The 20942-nt window shown below is 41.7% G+C and overlaps 1 protein-coding gene across 7 annotated transcripts in view; it reads right to left on the bottom strand.

Moving 5' to 3' along the window:
• Positions 1 to 1963: 1963 nt before the first annotated feature.
• Positions 1964 to 20942, bottom strand: part of LANCL1 (LanC like glutathione S-transferase 1) — a 54239-nt gene continuing 35260 nt past the window's right edge. For 3 of the 7 annotated variants that reach the window (XR_014080240.1, XR_014080239.1, XR_014080238.1), the window contains exons 6-11: positions 20403 to 20549; positions 17135 to 17317; positions 10167 to 10343; positions 9632 to 9704; positions 8878 to 9036; positions 1964 to 4418 (exon numbers count right to left, since the gene is read on the bottom strand). Coding sequence is in view for 3 of the 7 variants with exons in the window: in XM_081582735.1 (XP_081438861.1) it covers positions 8960 to 9036; positions 9632 to 9704; positions 10167 to 10343; positions 17135 to 17317; positions 20403 to 20549 (657 nt within the window). In the remaining 4 variants the exon portion in view is untranslated. Of the gene's footprint in view, positions 4419 to 5587; positions 9037 to 9631; positions 9705 to 10166; positions 10344 to 17134; positions 17318 to 20402; positions 20550 to 20942 lie in introns of those variants that run through there. The other 4 variants (XM_081582735.1, XM_081582734.1, XM_081582736.1 and 1 more) reach the window with 2 other exon arrangements.

Here is a 20942-nt window from a genome sequence, read left to right on the forward strand (position 1 = left end):
AGTTCAGTTTCATATAGTTCCTTCTTCTAGCTTGTACTTGTTCTCAGGTCTATAGGCCCCCTCCAACGCACAGTCAATATCAACTGAAGGATTTTATTCTGTTGCACCTGTTGCTTCCAGAGCAGTTCCCTCTTTTTGTTTATTTTGGCTTCCTCTGTCTGCCAGTCTCTTCAGTGTCAAATTTCTGCCCTGACACAAGGGGGCAAAGGTGGTCACTTATTTAGGTTCAGTTGTGTTGTGGGGAGGGAGGGACACTGCAAACAAATGTTGCTGGCATGTGTGGGGAGTGCTTGCAGTGTATGGACCACACTGGGTTTGTTTGCCACATGCCAGGGCGGTGTGTGCTTCCCACGTCTACACTGCTCAGGCTTCAGGGTGCTCTGCAAGGGCACCGTCTCAAGTAGGCCCTGCATTTTGTGCCCTTCCCAGGTCGAAGCTGCTCAGGTTCTTGGGTACTCTGCAAGGGCTCAGATCTGGTTGGGGTGTGCATTCTTTGCCCTTCCCAGGTCTGAGCAGTTCAGGTGACCGGGTGCTTGGCGAGCGCACTGTCCCAGGTAGGCCATGTGTCTTAATCACCTCCCTGCTCCAGCCACTTGGTTTCCCGAGTGTGCCATGAGCACTGTCTCAGGCGTGCCATGAGTCTCCTCTGGGGGGCTGATCTCAGGCTGCGACCCTCCTGGCAGACGTCAACTGTCCAGGATCCCAGGAAGACATGGTTAGCAACTGGGAGCCTGTTCACAGTTTGGTGGAAGATGTCGTCTCTGGGGCTGAGATTGCAGCAGCCCTTGTCTTCTGGCTCTGGCTTTCGCAAGCCTGCCTGTCTGCCTTCACCTAGGGAGGGGCCTATATGCAGCCAGCTAGCTCTCTTTTGGTATTCACTCAAACCTTTGTTCTGTGAGCATGCCAGGCTGTTAGAGCCTTTTGTAGCAAAGTTTTTTTTTTTTTCTCTCTGGCAATCCCATGGTTTGGGTTGCTGTCTCACGTTAGCTCCCTCAGATTGTCCTCAAGGAATTCAGGCCCAGTTCTTACCCTAAGGACCGATGATGCAACCTCTGCCTCCTTGGTGGGGGACGTGAGCCTCTGGGCTACTTCTCCGCTGGCAGTTGCAGTTAGGCATGCATTCTGTGGGTTTTTTTTTTTTTTCTCCTGGTTATGTTGCCCTCTGAGATTCCAAAACTCCCCACAGACCCACCTGTCAAAGGGTTTCCTATTGTGGAAACTTCTCCTTTTTCACAACTCCCTCCCCAGGATGGGTCTCTGTCCTTGACTTTTGTCTCTGTTTTGTTTTTTTTTTTCTTTTCTTTTATATTTTGTCCTACTTCCTTTTGAAGAGAATGGGCTGCCTTTCTGGGTGCCTGGTGTCCTCAGCCAGCATTGTTTTGTGGAAGTTGCTCAACATTCAATGAGCTTTTGATGAATTTGTGGGAGAGAAAGTGGTCTCCCGTCCTATTCCTTCACCATCTTGGGACCACTCCACAGGCCTAGGTATTTTTCATGGCCAACAGACTGGTGTGTGTGTTGTAAAACACAACAAGAAAACAGAAAATTGAAAACACTAAAGTTTAAATTACATGGCTACAAAATATGTAATATTAACCTCATTATTTTAAAATTTTTCTCAAGCTTGTTGAGAATCATCTGGGGTTGTTAAAGCAAATTGCTTTCTATGCCAGCATATCTGACTTAGTTTGTCTTGGTTGGGTCCTAGAGTTTGCATTTCTAACAAGTTCCAGGTAATGCTAATTAACCTTGTTGGGCCAGAGACTGCACTTTGAGAACCAACAATCTGAGAATGTTAATTCATGTTTTTTGGCTTGAGCACCTAGGTAGTTAGTAAGTGAATTAGGTAATCATTAAGTGAATTAGGAAACACAGCAAAAAGGGCAATTCGAAGTGACTGGTAGAGAGATGATGAATTTGGCTTTTTCAAGGAAACAGAAGAAAACACCATCAAAGTCAGATCTACAGAGAGTCATTAATATATTTCAGTAACATGCAAATGAAGCTAATTCTTAACTGGACAGGTGAGAACTGGTGAAAGGTAAAATACAACATGCTGTTCTTTCACCATAGTAAGTGGTAGACAATGTATTGGCTATGTGCGTCATCTAATCTTACATCAGTTCTTAGTACAGAACATCTCCTGCAGGAGGAAACTGGCAACCCACTCCAGTATTCTTGCCTGGAAATAATCCCATGGACAGAGGAGCTTGGCAGGCTACAGTCAATGGGGTCACAACGAGTTGAACACGACTGAGTGACTAAGCATGATCATTAGCGTTAAGTACAAAACATGCAGGGAACACACTAATGTGAGTAAGAGTGTCTGCCCAGGCTCACTTGTATCAGTGTTTCAATTTAGAAGTTAAAAATGAATGAGTTTTTCCTATTTCTAGTGACATTTCCAAGCTTCCTGGTTCATCCCTGTTCTTATGCCCTGAAGTGTCCCTGGATAAATGACCTCTGTGACACTACAGATCACTTTATGAAATTCTCATTTAGGAAACATGGCAAATGACAGACGGTGGTAAATAAAGTGTAAATGACACCTCTGGTGTATATTTACTACTCTGAACATGCTAAGAAAAAAAAAAAACTGGAGAAGGGTGTGATTTGATCTTTTTTCGTATTTAAATACCTTTAACAATTAGTTGACTAATCGTGGCTCCTTGTAAATTCTAAACAATGGCAAGGGTCTAATTTTCCTCATACAAATCTTTGATTCCAGATGACTCAAATTAATTATCTAGTATAGATTATCTTCCACATGATTCTCATATTACCAGAAGCTTAGGACTCTGAATTGAAAGATTCCAAAGCCTTGGTAATTTTTCCACTAAAATTATAAACACATATTTTTCCCAAGTCCATTCCTTTCCCTTGGTACAGTCACTATCACAGACAATTGATCTCTTCAAGGCTGTACCCTTTGCTTTGACATTGTCTGGAACTGTGTCACATCAGTAATCAGACTCCAATCATCCAAGCTCTTTGATGCTCTTGCTATTAGTGCATGTCCTCTTTGATCACAACACTAATCAGTTCTCTCAATTCATCAGCCAACTCCTGACCTTCCTTCCTTCTTCTCTAGAGTCAGAATTCTATGATGCATTATCTAGTCCCGCGGTATTCAAATGCTCTGTGGCCAGTAACATGGGCATCGTCTGGGAGCTTGTTAGACATGCAGACTCTGAGGGCCCACCAGACTGGCATTTTAGAATCATCTTAACAAGATTCCTAATGATTTGTATGCAGATAAGGCGGGCTTCCCTGGTGGTTTAGACGGTAAAGAATCTGCCTTCAATGTGGGAGACCCAGGTTGGATCCCTGGATCTGGAAGATCCCCTGGAGAAGAAAATGGCTACCCACTCCAGTATTCTTCCCTGGAGAATCCCATAGACAGAGGAGCTTGGCAGGCTGCAGTCCATGGGGTCACAAAGATTTAGCGACTGAAAACAACTCTCTGCAGGAGTACTGAACTCAGTTACCTACAAATACAGATAGAAACCATGGGTCACAGGAGAAACTTGGACACACTTGAAATTTGTGGAATAAAGGAAAGACTAGCTGGAAGGTGAACAGGAATATTTGAAAATGTTTCCTTGTAATCAGTTGTCTCTTCCCCCATCTTCTTCACCAGACTGAGTTGTCAGGGTGGGGACGTGTGTCTCATGCACACAGAATCCCCCGCCAGGCATCTTGCTTATAACATACACGCTTAATGAATTTGGGGAATAAAATGGTTTTAAAGCATTTCTCAGGCATGATTAAATAAAATGGCAGTCTGAAGCATATGAATACTGCCAGCAGTTCAGATTATACCAGCAAGAGGGTGATGTTAATACCTGAATGCCAGATACTCAATCAAAATTAACCATCAACTTTCACCATGAGCCGTTATCAGTGTTTCTCTGGTTACAGATACCTTTCTTAATTCCCCAGCTTCATTAGAGAAGAGAAATTATGCAACTACTTTATAAACTGATTTATCAAGAGTCCTGCTTTCCCCTGCATAATGACCAAGTGCCTCACAAATACTTTCTCTGCCGCTTACTTGCAGAGTGATAGAACATTAGCTGCAGATTTAATGTCACCATGTTTGTGATTTGCATGTGGATGAAAAGTTAACATAATGTAGAACTGTGAAATTAAACTGGTCGACTATGAGCAGCAGTCCTGCTAAGATCCATTCATCTATCCTCATTATTTCACCTCGGGGCTTATTGTGATTGCTGCTTTCCTCCATTACTCACAAAATTGTCAAATAAGTCCCAGAGGATGCACTGGCACAGGGCTTCTTGTGGAAAACAGTGTTTGCAAAGCTCACATAACGGGACCAACGAAGCCAACAGGTGGAAAAGCCCAGTGTTCTCTTGCCTTGTTAGCTGACCCTCGGCTTCAGCAGGAAGAGGGTGGATCTGGACAGGAAACAGAATGGGAGAGCCAATTATCAGGGGACTGACTTGTAGTTTTTTCTTACTTTAAATGATGCCTCTAAGAGTCAAGAATACATGAGACTTTATGACACAGTCCACAGTGGGAACTATCCTGGGGAAAAAGAAATGACACAACACTGATTATTCTATTCAGAGAGTACGGGAAGCAGGGGGGCAAAGGCTTTTTCTAATGCAAAGTGTAGGAAAAAATAAACTATTGTAGGTAAGTTTCAGGAGATGAATTACTTCTTCAAGTTTTGTTTGCTCATGTGGTTACAACTTTGGTGCAACTGAAAGCGCTTGTCACTGTTTTTCTTCTGGTAGGAAAATGAGCCAGGAAACAGTAAAACCGAGAACAAAGCTACTGCCTTAGCAATTGAAATGTAATCTTGTGAATAGGTAGGGGGAATGCTCCACACATCACTTTGGAGTCTCTGGGTGGCCTCTGCAAAGCACCATCCTCTCCACAGCCCTGTGCCCACATCTAAAGATGGGGTGCCCTCATCTCTACCTTCATTTGATCAAAGGAGCAAAATAAAAATAACTGAATTTAGCCTTAATAATATAAATCATTCATACGATAGACAAGGGGAATGAAGGGCATTTTAATCAGAGGCACAGGGAACAAAATATAACTTGGGGATGGAAACAAGTATTTTATAATTTGGCAAAGTCTGGTGTGCTAAGTGACACTAAATGGCTGAGTCATGAAAGGAAGTAGTACAGTCATGCCAGGTGACTGAGCAGAACTCCTTTCCAACCTCTGCACATACATTTTATAATTATGCCTCATTTAATCTCCCCCTGCATTCAAAGTTCCCTTCAGAACTGGTCAGCAGGGAAATCAATTTCTAGAATGAGACTTTTATTAACCACAGGGTGGATTCTCATATGTATGGGATGGTTAATATACTGCCCTGCTTGAAGCCTAGTAGATTCTTCCTAATTCTATTAATGATCAGATTTTAAAATGTTTTCCTCTAATAAATCTTTATATTCATAAAGTACTTCAAATCTTGTTTGACTCAACAATGAAGAAAAAGTCAGCAGCAAGTCCTAGGGAATGAGTATAAAGAAAAAGCCATCATTTACCATTGAAAGAATATATTTCTTAAGTTTAAACCAGAGCAAACAAGAAGCACATGACAATGTACGGTCATAATAAAATTTTATTGAGAACCAGTACATTAAATCCTTTATAGAACATAGAAATACATACAATTCCAGCCCTTTCCAATAAATGGCAATGTAACATTGGCATAGGATTCCTGAATATCCCAAACGCTTTGTTTTGTACCTGTAGGAGAGAAACAGTTCTTCTACCGCTTAACAACACAGAAGTGGGGTGCTCTGACCTATTTAGGGTGGGCAGCACTGGAGACAGAATTCAGCATGAATAAAGAAGGACTACAAATGAGTTCAAGTAGCTGAAGGAGCAGATGAATAAATGTTCACTCTTCTTATTCTGTATTTCAAACTCAGTCAAGAGAAGGCAAGGCATTATAAAATCAGACACAAATTAACTCGAGGACATGAGCAAAGCATATCTCTCAATTAAGTTATGCTGCTGCTGCTGCTGCTAAGTCGCTTCAGTCGTGTCCGACTCTGTGCGACCCCAGAGACGGCCGCCCACCAGGCTCCCCCGTCCCTGGGATTCTCCAGGCAAGAGTAAGGAGTGGGTTGCCATTTCCTTCTCCAATGCATGAAAGTGAAAAGTGAAAGTGAAATCGCTCAGTCGTGTCCGACTTCCAGCGACCCCATGGACTGCAGCCTACCAGGCTCCTCCATCCATGGGATTTTCCAGGCAAGAGGACTGGAGTGGGTTGCCATTGCCTTCTCCAATTAAGTTATGCAGAGACGCTATAATAAAAGAGAAAATGGCCACTTTTACCTAAAACTCTACCTACCATGAAGGCTTTTGATGCCAAATAAGTGGAAGTGACATCAAAGATGAAAAGGGAGTCAAATGACTCTAAGGATTAAAGACTGACTTCTTGATGGGACCACAGATCAATAGGATTGATATAAATAATTGATGTGACATTTACAGAAACACACGAGAGGATAAATGAATACTGCCTAACACAGTTTTAAGGTTTTACTACCTAGTTTTTACATAGAGATAAAAGATACTACTGAGTTTTCTGGAAAGCAATTTTGAGTTTTTCATTCTGTTTTGCTTTTTTAACAAAGAGAAAAATATCTGAGGGAAAAATGATAGAAACAAGTGAAATGATGCCTCTTCCTTTCAAAACTAAGAAAACTACTATAAAATTTCAGTTTCTACCATGGTGTCAGGTTATTATCCTGAGTTTTATACCGTTTGCCTGAATTTAAAATCCTATCAAACTTTCTGAGCTCGTAAATATAAATAAAAAAAACAATGGCACAAGTATAAAATCTTGCCTGTTTAATAACTGATAACTTAATTATGTCAATATTGATAAATCTGCTAATGGATGGCAGTAGCTAAACTGCAATCCAAATACAAATAAGAATCTTATTCAAAATGTTCTACTCCCTGCCTTGATGTCTTTCTGGAGTTAATTAAGATGTTTGGCGAAGCATTGTTATCAGTGTCCTCTGGTTAGTAGAAAGTGTTTTTTTGTTCTTTTTCCCTTGGTTAGTAAATATAGTAGCTAAAAGTGCAGGCAGAGTATGCTGCTGCTGCTGCTGCTGCTGCTGCTGCTAAGTTGCTTCAGCCATGTCCGACTCTAAGCGACGCCATAGACGGCAGCTCACCAGGCTCCGCCGTCCCTAGGATTCTCCAGGCAACAGGTGGAGTATAGTAAGATATTTAATTAAACCATACGGGCTCTATTCTTTCAAGTTGGACACCCATCCAAAGGCAAATTAGCTTTACAGTGAATGTTGACACCTTTGATGTGAAATGCTCACACTCACAAGAAAGGCAAAGCTGGCACACAGCTTACCAGCAGCACTTCAATATCTGAGAAGCACAAGGTTGTCCTGACTAACACAAGTCACAGAATAAGCTAATCCTGGGACTTGACCCAGTGGGCTGTGTCTTAGATCCCATTGTCACTAGCCTTTAAAGGGTCAGGCAGTTTCCAATAATATTAGCTATTTTGGTGCTACATGGAAAATAATAAGGGATTTCTACCCACAGGAACCAACATACACTCAGTGGGAATTTGGTTCAAAGTTTCAGTTAAAAATAGCATATTTTTGTGACCTAGAGAGCCGTGAAATAGGCACATTTAAAATTCTTAGACCCTGTTTTTTAAAGTGGCGAAATGTTTCAAAATCAGTCAATATACATAGAAAAGATGAAATAAGCCTGGGGAAATCAGCAATGGAAGGAGGAGGAATGGGAGCTGATAAGTCAAAACGTTGGTACTGAATTTAAAGCACCAGGAATTCTTCACCTACCATATAAATAACCGATCCTGAGGGCTCAGAAATTGATGAGTGTTAAAGCCTAGAGTATGCTAAGAGACAAAAGCCATTTGTTCTAAGAATGATCACTGGGTAATACTGTCTCAATAAACAGCATTTCTATCAAAAGCTTAGCGATTCTGCCATATAGCATCCCTCCCCCTCTTTAAACAAGTAAAATGCTCTACTATTTAGTGAAAAGATCAACATCTAGATAGACAGGAAGGAAAATATCTTATGGCTTGTACCAAGCAGGCAACACTTTATAAAGCATAGTCTTTGCAAGATAAGTAAAACACAAGTTAAAGTTTAGAAGATTAGTCAGAAAAGGTGGACTCAAATCCTGGGTCATAATATATTCACACATAGAAATATCATTTCCTGATCTTACTAATTCCAAAGAAGAAACACATTTATATTAAGTAATTCCAAAACATATTAGCTTATCTGGAAACGTTTTGCTAGCTTATCTTGAAATAACCATCAAATCAGAATTTTCATATAACGACCATCCCATTTTAGAAGTTTTTGATAAAGGCGTTGGATTATAGAGCTTGAATGCTCTCCTAAAAGGGGCGAATTTGAAAGTATGTTTATCTCTAGTTTAGATAAAGATTGTGAATTTGAAAAATGGTGTTTGGGTCCCTAGCCCAGTTGACAACTTCTTCAAATTTTGTCCCCTTTCATAATCAACCACTTAGAGAAAAGCAAAGTCATAAAACTGTTATTAAAATACTAAAGAGAAGAGGTGGAGGGCAATATCAAACAAGAAGCATGTCTTTATCTACATTTGTTTCTTTTAAATGTTTTTAGAACAGTAACAGATGATTATATTCATAAGCTTAAGTAAGAATACACCTGCCCCTAAGTTCTGAAATATATACATATATGCCCTCAAAATACTATACATATTACCTACGATCCCTTTAGGAGAAACTGAAGTTACTTAAGATTTTCTTGGATATTTTAAAATAAAAGTCGATAACAGAAAGGAACTGAACTAAAGACATATTTTGAAAAACCAGTCAACTAAATTACATACAGAGCTTGACTCTATTGTTGCTTTAGCCAAGGTTTGATAACAGAGATTCATGCAGCGAGTTGCAGAGGGGGGAGCTTTCCTTTTACAGTTCAAATGCAGGGAACTTGGCTTTTGTGGGCACTAGGAGGTCAGCCAAGAAATATATTGTTCCAGCCATTCCTGAAGGAAAAGAAAGAGTCAAAAGTTATTACACCAAAAGATGACATTTTTTATAGTGGCTTCATTTTGCAGCATAAACAATATGATGATATAATTTGTATGATTTAAATGAAGTAGGTGTCTGTTTTTATATGTTGCAGCTCATTAGAGAGGATCACCAGTAAGGTGCCCAGCCTCTTTATGCAGGTAGAAGACAGGAGGGAGAGTGGAGCCAGACTGGTTTAAAGCAGGGCCCTACCATCTACCATATGTGAGCTCCTTCATCATGGCCCCACTTATCTGTCTGAGCCTCAGAAATCTCATCTATGACATGAGGATAATAGTACATATTTCTGATGAGATGATTTATGATGACATCTACAAAATGCCTAGCATGTGCCTGGCTCCATAAACAGCAGTCACCATAATTACTACTATTGGATCCACGGTGGTCTGGGTGCTAATGGATTTTTAAAACTGAGTTATCATATTAGGAAATAAAGAAGTAGTTTAAGAAATAACTATAAAATTAATTTGTTGATAAAATGCAGCATATTACTAAGCAGAGAAGTAGATGCTGATATTATAAGGCAAATAAGTAATGTGTGGAAAATACCTTCAAAGAGGGAGAAGGGGGTGTCTGGTGTTCGGCATCCGTGTTCTCCATAATCTAAGCACCATTCAGCAAACTGAAAATGAGACCAAATTAAATTATTGAAATGATTTCTTCTAGAGACTCCTAAAAGTTGACAGAGGTTATCTCTAAGATTTACTCTGAAGTCAAAACCTATTCTCAAGGCAGGGAAAGGGTTTAACCCAGAGACATGATGGTCTAAAAAGAAAGTACAGAGCATGGGAGGAATTTAATGAGCTTCTGAGTCACGTCTCCAGGGCTATCAAAGAAGAAAGGAACAAAACCACCTTACAGCTCCCAGCAACACAACATCCCTTGCCAATGCTGTTGAGTAGAATTATATCCTTTAAAAAAAACAAAAACAAACACCTAATTCAATTGAATGGCTTTTCTTAAACTGTGTTTGTTCTATAGACTTATGGTTTAAAAAAATAAATGAATTAAATCAGATTAACCAGAGCCACTTCTAAAACCTCCTGGGCAAAGGTGTGCTCTGTTTGGCAGTCCTGAACCCTACCTTACAGGCCCTGTACAGGTACTTCGCATCCTGCGTGAGGCTGTACAGTGACAGGAAGGCGTAGGCATTCCCTGCAGTGCCGTGGCACAGCCCATACCCCTTCTTCAGCAAGCCATACTGCCAGATCACGTCGGCACACTGATAGGCATCATTGAGATACCGTTCTTCTTTGAACACCTGCAGAGTCAAGGGACAGAGTTTATTATAAGGGATATAAAAGACACTTCTATTGACCTTCCTTCCTGACAGGAGAGAAAAGGAGATGGGAAAAGGGAGGAAGAGAAAGGGAGGTGGCTTAGTAAGAAAGGGTAAAGAATTCAGAGACACAGAGATATGTTATATTGGTGGGGAAAAATTACGATAATTCACTAGCATTTTTTTTGTTTTTAAATACATAACTGGACATGACCTTGTCTGTATGATCTAAGTTTTATATGCATGTATGTTTGTGTTGTTGCTGTTTTTTAGTTGCTAAGTCTTTTTGGACTCTCTGCGACCCCATGGACTAGAGGCCACCAGGATCCTCTGTCCATGGGATTTCCCACATAAGAATGCTGGAGTGGGTTGCCATTTCCTTTTCCAGGGGATCTTTCCGATCCAGGGATCAAACCCATGTCTCCTGCATTGGGAGGTGGATTCTTTATCATGGAGCCACGCTATTTGTATACCTGGATGTTACTGGTGAAGTATAGCCTTATTTACTTGCAACTTGCTATTATCCTTAGTCACTTTGCAAAGGATAAACACTATCTTCTCTGTAACAATGATGCTCTTCACTATTAGAAAGTTTCTTTATACCCTGGAGAAGAAATTGTTTATAAAATTGATTATAAAACATGATACTTTGTCAGAAAAATAGAGATACATCTTTACAATCTTTTGTGACCTCCTAACTCTTGATTAAAGATGTGAAAAATATATGTGTGTGTGTGTATGTGTGTGTGTGTGTGTGTGTGTGTGTGTTTCCCATGCCGTGTAGCTTGTGGGATCTTAGTTCCCCAACCAGGGACTGAACCCATATCCTCTGAAGTAGAAGGACAGAGTCCCAACCACTGGACTGCCAGAGAATTCCAGAGAAATATTTTCTGAGTAGATATTTTTAATATCTCATTGCAGTATAAAAGTAGAGCAAGACAGTTTTAAAAGTTTTTGTATTATATTTGACTTTCTGAAGGCAAAATCTGATATACTAAGAGCTTATTCAGACCATAAGATGACAGTGACTATTCAGAGTCTATAAAATTGTAATTTGTAGAACACATACCAATGAACATCGATATCTTGGTTTACTTCCATTTTTTTCCCCTCAAATAAAAACCTTTGCTTCTTTGATTATGGCTCTATCATAACATGCTTTTTTAGAAGTGATACTTGCATTTTAAAAATTATGGTAAAATATATGTATGAAAGTTACCACTTTAATCATTTAAAGTGGACAACTCAATGGCATTAATTACATCGCCTGTGTTGTTTCAAGATGATGAATGAATAGGATGGGGAGACCACTTTCTCCCCCACAAATTCATCAAAAGATCATTTGAATGCTGAGCAACTTCCACAAATCAACTTCTGAACACTGGCAGAGGACACCAGGCACCCAGAAAGGCAGCCCATTCTCTTTGAAAGGAGGTAGGACAAAACACAAAAGACAAAAAGAGAGACAAAAGAGTTAGGGACGGAGACCTGTCCTGGGGAGGGAGTCATGAAGGATAAGTTTCCATACAGTAGGAAATCCTCTCACAGGCGGGTCTGTGCGGAGTTTTGGAATCTCAGAAAGCAAAAAAACACAAACAAACCACAGAATACACACCTAATTGCAACTGCAAAGAACTGCAAACTGCAAAGAACTTTCCTGTGAAAGGCTCTAACCTAACACCTAATGCACAGTCTGGCCTGCTCATAGAACAAAGGACTGAGGGAATACCAAAGGAGAACTAGCCCCCTGCACACTGGCCCTTCCCCGCCCAGAGGCAGAGAGGCAGGCTTGAGCCAGAAGGCAAGGGGCTGCTGCAATCTCAGCCACAGAGATGGCATCCTCCACCAAACTGTGAGCAGGCTCCCAGCTGCTAACCAAATCTTCCTGAGATTCTGGATGGTTGACACCTGCCAGGAGGGTCGCAGCCTGAGATCAGGTCTCCAGAGGAGACACACAGCACACCTGAGATGGTGCTCTTGCGGCGCACCTGGGAAACCAAGCAGTGGGGACCGTGGAGGTGATTAAGATGCACGGTCCACCTGGGACAGTGCACTCGCCAAGAACCTGGTCATCTGAGCTGCTCAGATCTGGGAAGGGCACAAAATGCACGCTCAACCCACAGAGACTGAGCCAGAACTGTGTCTGAGTGTCTCCTGTGGAGGTATGGGTCAGCAGTGGCCTGCTGCAGGGGCAGGAGCTCTGGGTGCAGCAGACCTGGGTGTGGCATAAGCCCTCTTGGAGGAGGTTGCCAGTAACCCCACCATAGAACTACCAGAACTTACACAGGACTGGGGAAAGAAACTCTTGGAGGGCACAAACAAAACCTCGTGTGCACCAGGACCCTGGAGAAAGAAGCAGTGAACCCACAAGAAACTGACCCAGACATGCCCATGAGTGTCCAGGAGTCTCTGGCAAAGGCGTCGGTCGGCGGTGGCCTGCTGCAGGGTTGGGGCACTGAGTGCAGCAGTGCCTGCATGGAACCTTTTAAAGGAGGTCACCATTATCTTCATCACCTCCACCACAGTTTGGCCTCAGGTCAAGCAACAGAGAGGGAACACAGCCCAGCTCACCAACAGAAAACTGGATTAAAGATTTACTGAACATGACCCCACCCATCAGAACAAGACCCAGTTTCCCCATCAGTTAGTCTCTCCCATCAGGAAGTTTCCATAAGCCTCTTATCCTTATCCATCAGAGGGCAGACAGAATGAAAACCACAATCACAGTAAACTAACCAATCTGGTCACATGGGCCACAGCCTTGTCTGGCTCAACGAAACTATGAGCCATGACATGTAGGGCCACCCAAGATGGACCGGTCATGGTGGAGAGTTCTGACAAAACGTGGTCCACTGGAGAAGGAATGGCAAACCACTTGCCTTGAGAACCCCATGAATAGTATGAAAAGGCAAAAGATAGGACACTGAAAGATGAACTCCCCAGGTCGGTAGATGCCCGATATGCCACTGGAGAAGAATGGAGAAATAACTCCAGAAAAAATGAAGAGATGGAGCCAAACAAAAACACCACCCAGTTGTGGATGTGAAGGGTGATGGAAGTAAAGTCTGATGCTGTAAAGAGCACTATTGTATAGGAACCTTGAATGTTAGGTCTATGAATCAAGGCAAATTGGAAGTGCTCAAACAGGAGATGGTAAGAGTGAACATAGACATTTTAGGAATCAATGAACGAAAATGAACTGGAATGGGTGAATTTAACTCAGATGACCATTATATCTACTACTGCAGGCAAGAATCCCTAAGAAGAAATGGAGTAGCCATCACAGTCAACAAAAAGAGTCTGAAATGCAGTACTTGGATGCAATCTCAAAAACGATAGAACGATCTCTGTTTTATTTCCAAGGTAAACCATTCAATATCATGGTAATCCAAGTCTATGCTCTGACCAGTAATGCTGAAGAAGCTGAAGTTGAACGCTTCTATGAAGACCTATAAGACCTTCTAGAACTAACACCAAAAAAAGATGTCCTCTTCGTTATAGGGTCTGGAATGCAAAAGTAGGAAGTCAAGAGCTACCTGGAGTAACAGGCAAATTTGGCTGTGGAATACAAAGAAGAAGGTCAAAGGCTAACAGAGTTTTGCCAAGAGAACGCACTGGTCATAGCAAACACCCTCTTTCAACAACACAAAAGAGGGCTCTACACATGGACATCACCAGATGGTCAACACTGAAATCAGATTGATTATATTCTTTGCAGCCAAAGGTGGAGAAGCTCTATACAGTCAGCAAAAACAAGACTGGGAGCTGACTGTGGCTCAGATCATAAACTCCTTATTGCCAAATTCAGATTGAAATTGAAGAAAGTAGGGAAAACCACTAGACCATTCAGGTATGACCTAAATCAAATCCCTTATGATTATACAGTGAAAGTGACAAATAGATTCAAGGGATTAGAACTGATGGACAGAGTGCCTGAAGAATTATGGACAGAGGTTTGTGACACTGTACACGAAGCCATGATCAAGACCATCCCCAAGAAAAAGAAATGCAAAAAGGCAAAATGGCTGTCTGAGAAGGCCTTACAAATAGCTGAGAAAAGAAGAGAAGCTAAAGGCAAAAGAGAAAAGGAAAGATATACCCATTTGAATGCAGAGTTCCAAAGAAAAGCAAGGAGAGATAAGAAAGCCTTCCTCAGTGATGAATGCAAAGAAATAGAGGAAAACAATAGAATGGGGAAGACTAGAGATCTCTTCAAGAAAATTAGAGATACCAAGGGAACATTTCATGCAAACTTGAGCACAATAAAGGACAGAAATGGTATGGACCTAACAGAAGCAGAATATATTAAGAAGAGGTGGCAAGAATACACAGAAGAACTATACAAAAAAGATCTTCATGACCCAGAAACCATGATGGTGTGATCACTCACCTAGAGCCAGACATCCTGGAATGCGAAGTCAAGTGGGCCTTAGGAAGCATCACTAGGAGGAAAGCTAGTGGAAATGATAGAATTCCAGCTGAGCAATTTCAAATCCTAAAAGATGATGCTATGAAAGTGCTACACTCAGTATGCCAGCAAATTTTGCATATTGAGTTTTCACTCCAATCCCAAAGAAAGGCAATTCCAAAGAATGTTCAAACTACTGCACAAATGCACTCATCTCACACACCAGCAAAGTAATGCTCAAAATTCTCCAAGCCAGGCTTCAACAGTACATGAACCATGAACTTCCAGATGTTCAAGCTTGTTTTAGAAAAGGCAGAGGAACCAGAGATTAAATTGCCAACATCCATTGGATCATTGAAAAAGCAAGAGAGTTCCAGAAAAACATCTACTTTTACTTTACTGACTATGCCAACGCCTTTGACTGTGTGGATCACAACAAACTGTGGAAAATTCTGAAAGAGATGGGAATACCAGACCACCTGACCTGCTTCCTAAGAAATCTGTATGCAAGTCAAGAAGCAACAGTTAGAACTGGACAAGGAACAACACACTGGTTCCAAATCAGGAAAGGAGTACGTCAAGACTGTACATTGTTACCCTGCTTATTTAACTTATATGCAGAGTACATCACGTGAAATGCCGGGCTGGATGAAGCCCAAGCTGGAATCAAGATTGCTGGGAGAAATATCAATAACCTCAGATATGCAGAGGGCACCACCCTTATGGCAGAAAGTGAAGAACTAAAGAGCGTTTTGATGAAAGTGAAAGAGGAGAGTGAAAAAATTGGCTTAAAACTCAGCATTCAGAAAATTAAGATCATGGCATCTGGTCCCATCACTTCATGGGAAATAGATGGGGAAGCAATGGAAACACTGAGAGACTTTATTTTTTGGGGCTCCAAAATCACTGCAGATGGTGACTGCAGCCATGAAATTAAATGATGCTTGCTCTTTGGAAGAAAAGCTATGACCAACCGAGACAGCATATTAGAAAGCAGAGACATTACTTTACCAACAAAGGTCCGTCTAGTCAAAGCTATGGTTTTTCCAGTAGTCATGTATGGATGTGAGAGTTGGGACTAAAAAGAAAGCTGAGTGCCGAAGAATTGATGCTTTTGGACTGTGGTGTTGGAGAAGACTCTTGAGAGCCCCTTGGACTATAAGGAAATCCAACCAGTCCATCCTAAAGGAAATCAGTCCTGAATATTCATTGGAAGGACTGATGCTGAAGCTGAAACTCCAATACTTTGGCCACCTGATGCCAAGAACCGATTCACTGGAAAAGGCCCTGATGCTGGGAAAGATTGAAGGCAGGAGGAAAAGGGGATGACAGAGGATGAGATGGTTGGATGGCATCATTGATGTGATGGACATGAGTTTGAGTAGCCTCCAGGAGTTGGTGATGGATAAGGAAGGATGGCGTGCTGCAATCCATGGGATTGCAAAGAGTTGGACGTGACTAACCGACTGAACTGAACTGAACTGATGTTGTATTAATAGAACCATCACCATTATCTATTTCCAAAACCTTTTCAACATCCCAAACAGAAACTCTGTACCCATAAAATAATCATTCTCACCCTCCTAGCCCTTGGTAACTTTTATGCTACGCTCTCACTATGAATATGCCTATTTTGTATATCTCACATTAACCATCACAGCATGTAAGTGGAGTCATACTGGATCTGCTCTTTTGTTTCTGGCGTGTTTCACTTGGCATCATGTTTTCAAGGTTCTTGCACGTTGTAGTATGGATCAGAAGTTAATGCTTTTTTAGGGATAAATTATATTCTGTTGCATGTAGACACCGTATTTTGCCCATCCTTTTATCTGCTGATGGATAGTTGGATTGTTTCCACTTTTTGGCTACTGTGAACAATGCTGCTAGGGAACACTGGTGTACATGTATCTGTTTGAAACCTCATTTTCACTTCTTTTGGGTATATACCAAGGAGTGGAATTGCTGGAGCATATGTTTAATCCTGTGTTTAATTTTTTGATGAACTGACAAACTGCTTTCTATAGTAGTTGTACCATTTTATATTGCCACCAGCAATCGCCAGGGAGAATCCTTTCTATTTTTAATTAAGCTCCTGGGATATTTCTCTTGTCTTTGCCATTAATACTATAGATCTTGGCTACTGTATCCATCAGTGAAGTGGTTCCCTGTTCTGTGAAATAATGTGTGCTATGGTACAAATGGATACTGTGAGAATGAATTATAATTCATACAACCAAGTGAGTTTAGGTCCAACAAATGGTTTGTCTATGTATCCATGAAAAATTATACAAAAAACTAATTAAGGTGATAGAATTTTATATTCTGTTTGCTAACTTATTTCTAAAAATGAGAAAATTCATATTACCTTATAGGCCTGAATGAGCATGTAGATTACCCCGGGAGCACCGTGGCACCAGTGGACTAGCAGATCACGACTGTCGTCCACACAAGGAGGGTAATTGCCTGAAGGGAATTTCAGTTGGCAGACATAGTCTACGCTGGGCTTGACCAAATTATGTAGCTTCGCATGGCTCACTTGAAGGCTGGGCTAAAAACAAGAATGGGAATTATTAGTTCTGCTGAAACAAACAGTCCTTTTTAACACTCAAAGTCAAAGTGTTAGTCACTCAGTCCTGTCAGACACTTTGCTCAGGAATGGGTTTAAAAAGAGAGGAAAAGATGACCAAATGAATTGGAAGTCATTAAATGGTTTTGGATTCCACCCAATTTTTTCACCTACTGGCACAAACCAAAATCAGGCCATCAGTTTACATCTGGAACCTTATATACATATTATTTTCAATATTTATTTTTATCTAGATACATATAAAAATTTCCAAAGCCAATACTTAAGAATGTGAGCTAAGAGAAGTTTCCTAAGGTCTTAGCACCTTAAGCACACTTTAAGGACCACAAAGAGATGCATTAGACAAGTCAGGTACAACTTTCATCTAAAGTAGTAGAGGTGGTAGTTTAGTTGCTAAATCATGTCCAACTCTTGGAGACCCCATGGACTGTAGCCCATCAGGCCCCTCTGTCCATGGGATTTCCAAGGCAAGAATACTGGAGTGGGTTGTCATTTCCTTCTGCAAGGAATCTTCCTGACCCAGGTATCGAACCTGACTCTCCTGCATTACAGGCGAATTCTTCACCGACTGAGCCACCAGTGAAGCCCATTTAGAGTACTGGTGGGTCATATTTACAACAGAAGAAGATGCTGACAAGTTGGGAGATCTAGGATCTAAATCCCAAATTGGTGTGACTCTAGATTAAGTCTTTCTGCAAAAGATTTGGAACTGATACTTATGAAGGCTTATTTAGATACAATAGTGAACAGAATTACAGGATTTGGTGCCATATGGCATATGAGCCTCTACTTTTGATACAATTTTTAGTTTTGGTCCTGGTCCTAATTCAGTGTACTGCATACTTCTTTTAAACAACAAATTCAGTGTTGTCTTTGCCAGGCAGGGGCTGGGCATCTGGGGTGGGAGGGAGGCAGTGTTGTGAAGTCAGGCAGGAGGCAGTGGTGGCAGGAACGAGATGATACTGATCATAAGGCTTTCACGGACACTGAACATGCACTGAGTCCTGTAGACACACTTAGATTCCACTTTACGCAAAGACTATTGTTCAAGCACAGTTTAAAATGTGAGAGCTGAATGACTGGATTCTCCTCAAACTTGCAGAAGTTCTCAAAATGGCCTAGAAACTACGTTTTTATGTTGATACTTATGCACCTATCAGAATGGACTTTGAGGATTAAAAATTAAATCATTTCAAATAGATAATAATGTGCAAATGGAAAATGCAATACTTAGGTTTCCAGATTTCTTATTATAACCAAACACATAGAAGCAGAGGGTAAGACACCTCCTGATGATCTGCTTCGAAGAAAGGTCATGAGGTCATCCAGTCACTGACACGTATGACTCTAACTCACCTTGGCACGTCAAGGTTGTTCTTCTTTCCTGAAAACTTTCAAAAATCTGTATTTACTTCTGGAAATAAGAGAGTCAGTGAGGGAAGTGTGCCAGAAAAATAAAACCCCTAATTATAAAACTCTGACTTGAGAAGTGCAGAACATCACCGTTGGTCTCTTACTGCCAGTAACACTCCAAGTATGGTTATGCATTCAAAAGCAATAATGTTTTATTTTTCAGCTCTGCTGTTCTTGTTTAGTTACAGGGAAATGACAGATGTGAGGTTGATTTGGCATTATTACAGCTGCTCCACCAGCTTTGGGCATTTATACCCAAGCTCTCTTGTTGTATGTATTAATGAAACATTTTTCGTTATGCTACACTGTAGTTTGGGAAATTGAGGGGGGGGGCACCTTTACCATCGTTAAAAATCAGTATTCTTTTGCCATGAATTCTTATTCTTAAGCACAAGTGCCGATTTCTCCTTCAGCAGTTAGACAACCCCCTGGAAATGATGCTCTCATGAGGAGCCCTCTTCTGATCTCCCCTTCCAGGTTATGCTTGCTGTAATGTTCTATTTGCCCTTGGTCTATCTGGCTTTGGCTGATGCCCCCCCAACAGTATTAGCATCAAAGAACTGTTAACATGGCATGTGCTGTGCTTAGTCGCTCAGTCACGTCCAACTCTTTGCGACCCCTTGGACTACAGCCCGCCAGGCTCCTCTGTCCATGGGGATTCTCCAGGCAAGAATACTAGAGTGGGTTTCCATGCCCTCCTCCATGGGATCTTCCCAAACCAGGGATCCAACCCAGGTCTCCCACACTGTAGGAAGATTCTTTACCGTCTGAGCCACCAGGGAAGCCCAAGAATACTGGAGTGGGTAGCCTATCCCTTCTCCAGGGGATCTTCCCGGCCCAGGAATCGAACCAGGGTCTCCCACATTGCAGGCAGATTCTTTACCACTTGAGTTACCACAAAAACCCTGGAACATGGACTATTTAGCTATTTTTCAGGTAAATTACACAAAATCCATTGAAAAGGCTCCTTAGTTTTGCTCTCTAACTGTGCTTTAGGCAGCAGATCCTTCCTTGTTTTCTAGTGATTTTGTTCTTATTTCTGGAACTTCTTTCCATGGGTTGTGCCTTCTAATGAGGAGCAGTATTAATTCAAGGCATCTGCTGAAAGAGCAGAGCAGAGGGCACTTCATATAGAACAACAGGTCAAAACACTTACTCTGCACAAGTGGCGTGAGGTGGGCAAGTGTGGTCACCTACAAATCAAACATCATCTCAAAGCACAGTGCCTTTTACGTTAATACACTTCAAATACACTTTGGCAAGCACTGTTGTTGTTTAGTCATTGCATTGTATCTGACTCTTTGCAACCCCATGAACTGTAGCCCGCCAGGCTCCTCTGTCCATGGGATTCCCCAGGCAAGAATACTACAGTGGGTTCTGATTTCCTTCTCCAGGGGATCTTCCTGACCCAGGGATCAAACCTGGGTCTCCTGCACTGGCAGGCAGGTTCTTTACCATTGAGGCACCACGGAAGCCCTTGGCAGTCACTACTCGTGTTTATCTAGGCCAGGTAATGACCAGGAGAGTGATGTAGCAGTTGACAGAATGAAAAAACTGAGCTGGAGCACTTGTCTTCTCACCCTAGATAGTACAGTAGGAACCACATTCTAGTTTCATCATCACCACCTCTTACCTGCATCAGGTAGTAATAAATTCCTGCCAGGCCATGAGCAGCCCCCACATAATATTCTTGGTACCATTCATACATCAGTGGAGTCTTTCCTGTGAACCTTCTCTTTCTAGCTAGGTCTTCTCCAGAAGTTAAGACTGTTTCACAAATCTACAGAGAGAAACCCAACAGAATAAGGAAAGAATTAGAATGGAGACGAAGGATTTTTGCTAACAGGTACTGGGGAACACAGCAAGTTAGATATCACCTTATGGCCATGAATGGGCACAGTTTGACTCTGTACTCAGAGAAGCACATGGGATTATTCTGCCAAGGTCAACTCTGACCCTTATCTTCCTCTGAATGCCCCTGAACTCTCAAATGGAGCAGCTGGACTTACTCTGAGTCACTCCCTTCAGTTTCCCACAGCACCCCGAGTGAAGCTGGTGGTGCTGGGATCATGCCTGACCTTCAGAAGTCAAGATACACCTTCCTGGCCAGCTACCTGGGATGTGCCGATGAGGGAAAGAAAACCAACAGTTTAGGCAGACAGGAAGCGGGATC

The sequence above is a fragment of the Giraffa tippelskirchi genome, chromosome 3, assembly GCF_054371585.1.
Source record: "Giraffa tippelskirchi isolate mGirTip1 chromosome 3, T2T-mGirTip1v1.2.pri, whole genome shotgun sequence".
Classification (NCBI taxonomy): Eukaryota; Metazoa; Chordata; class Mammalia; order Artiodactyla; family Giraffidae; genus Giraffa; species Giraffa tippelskirchi.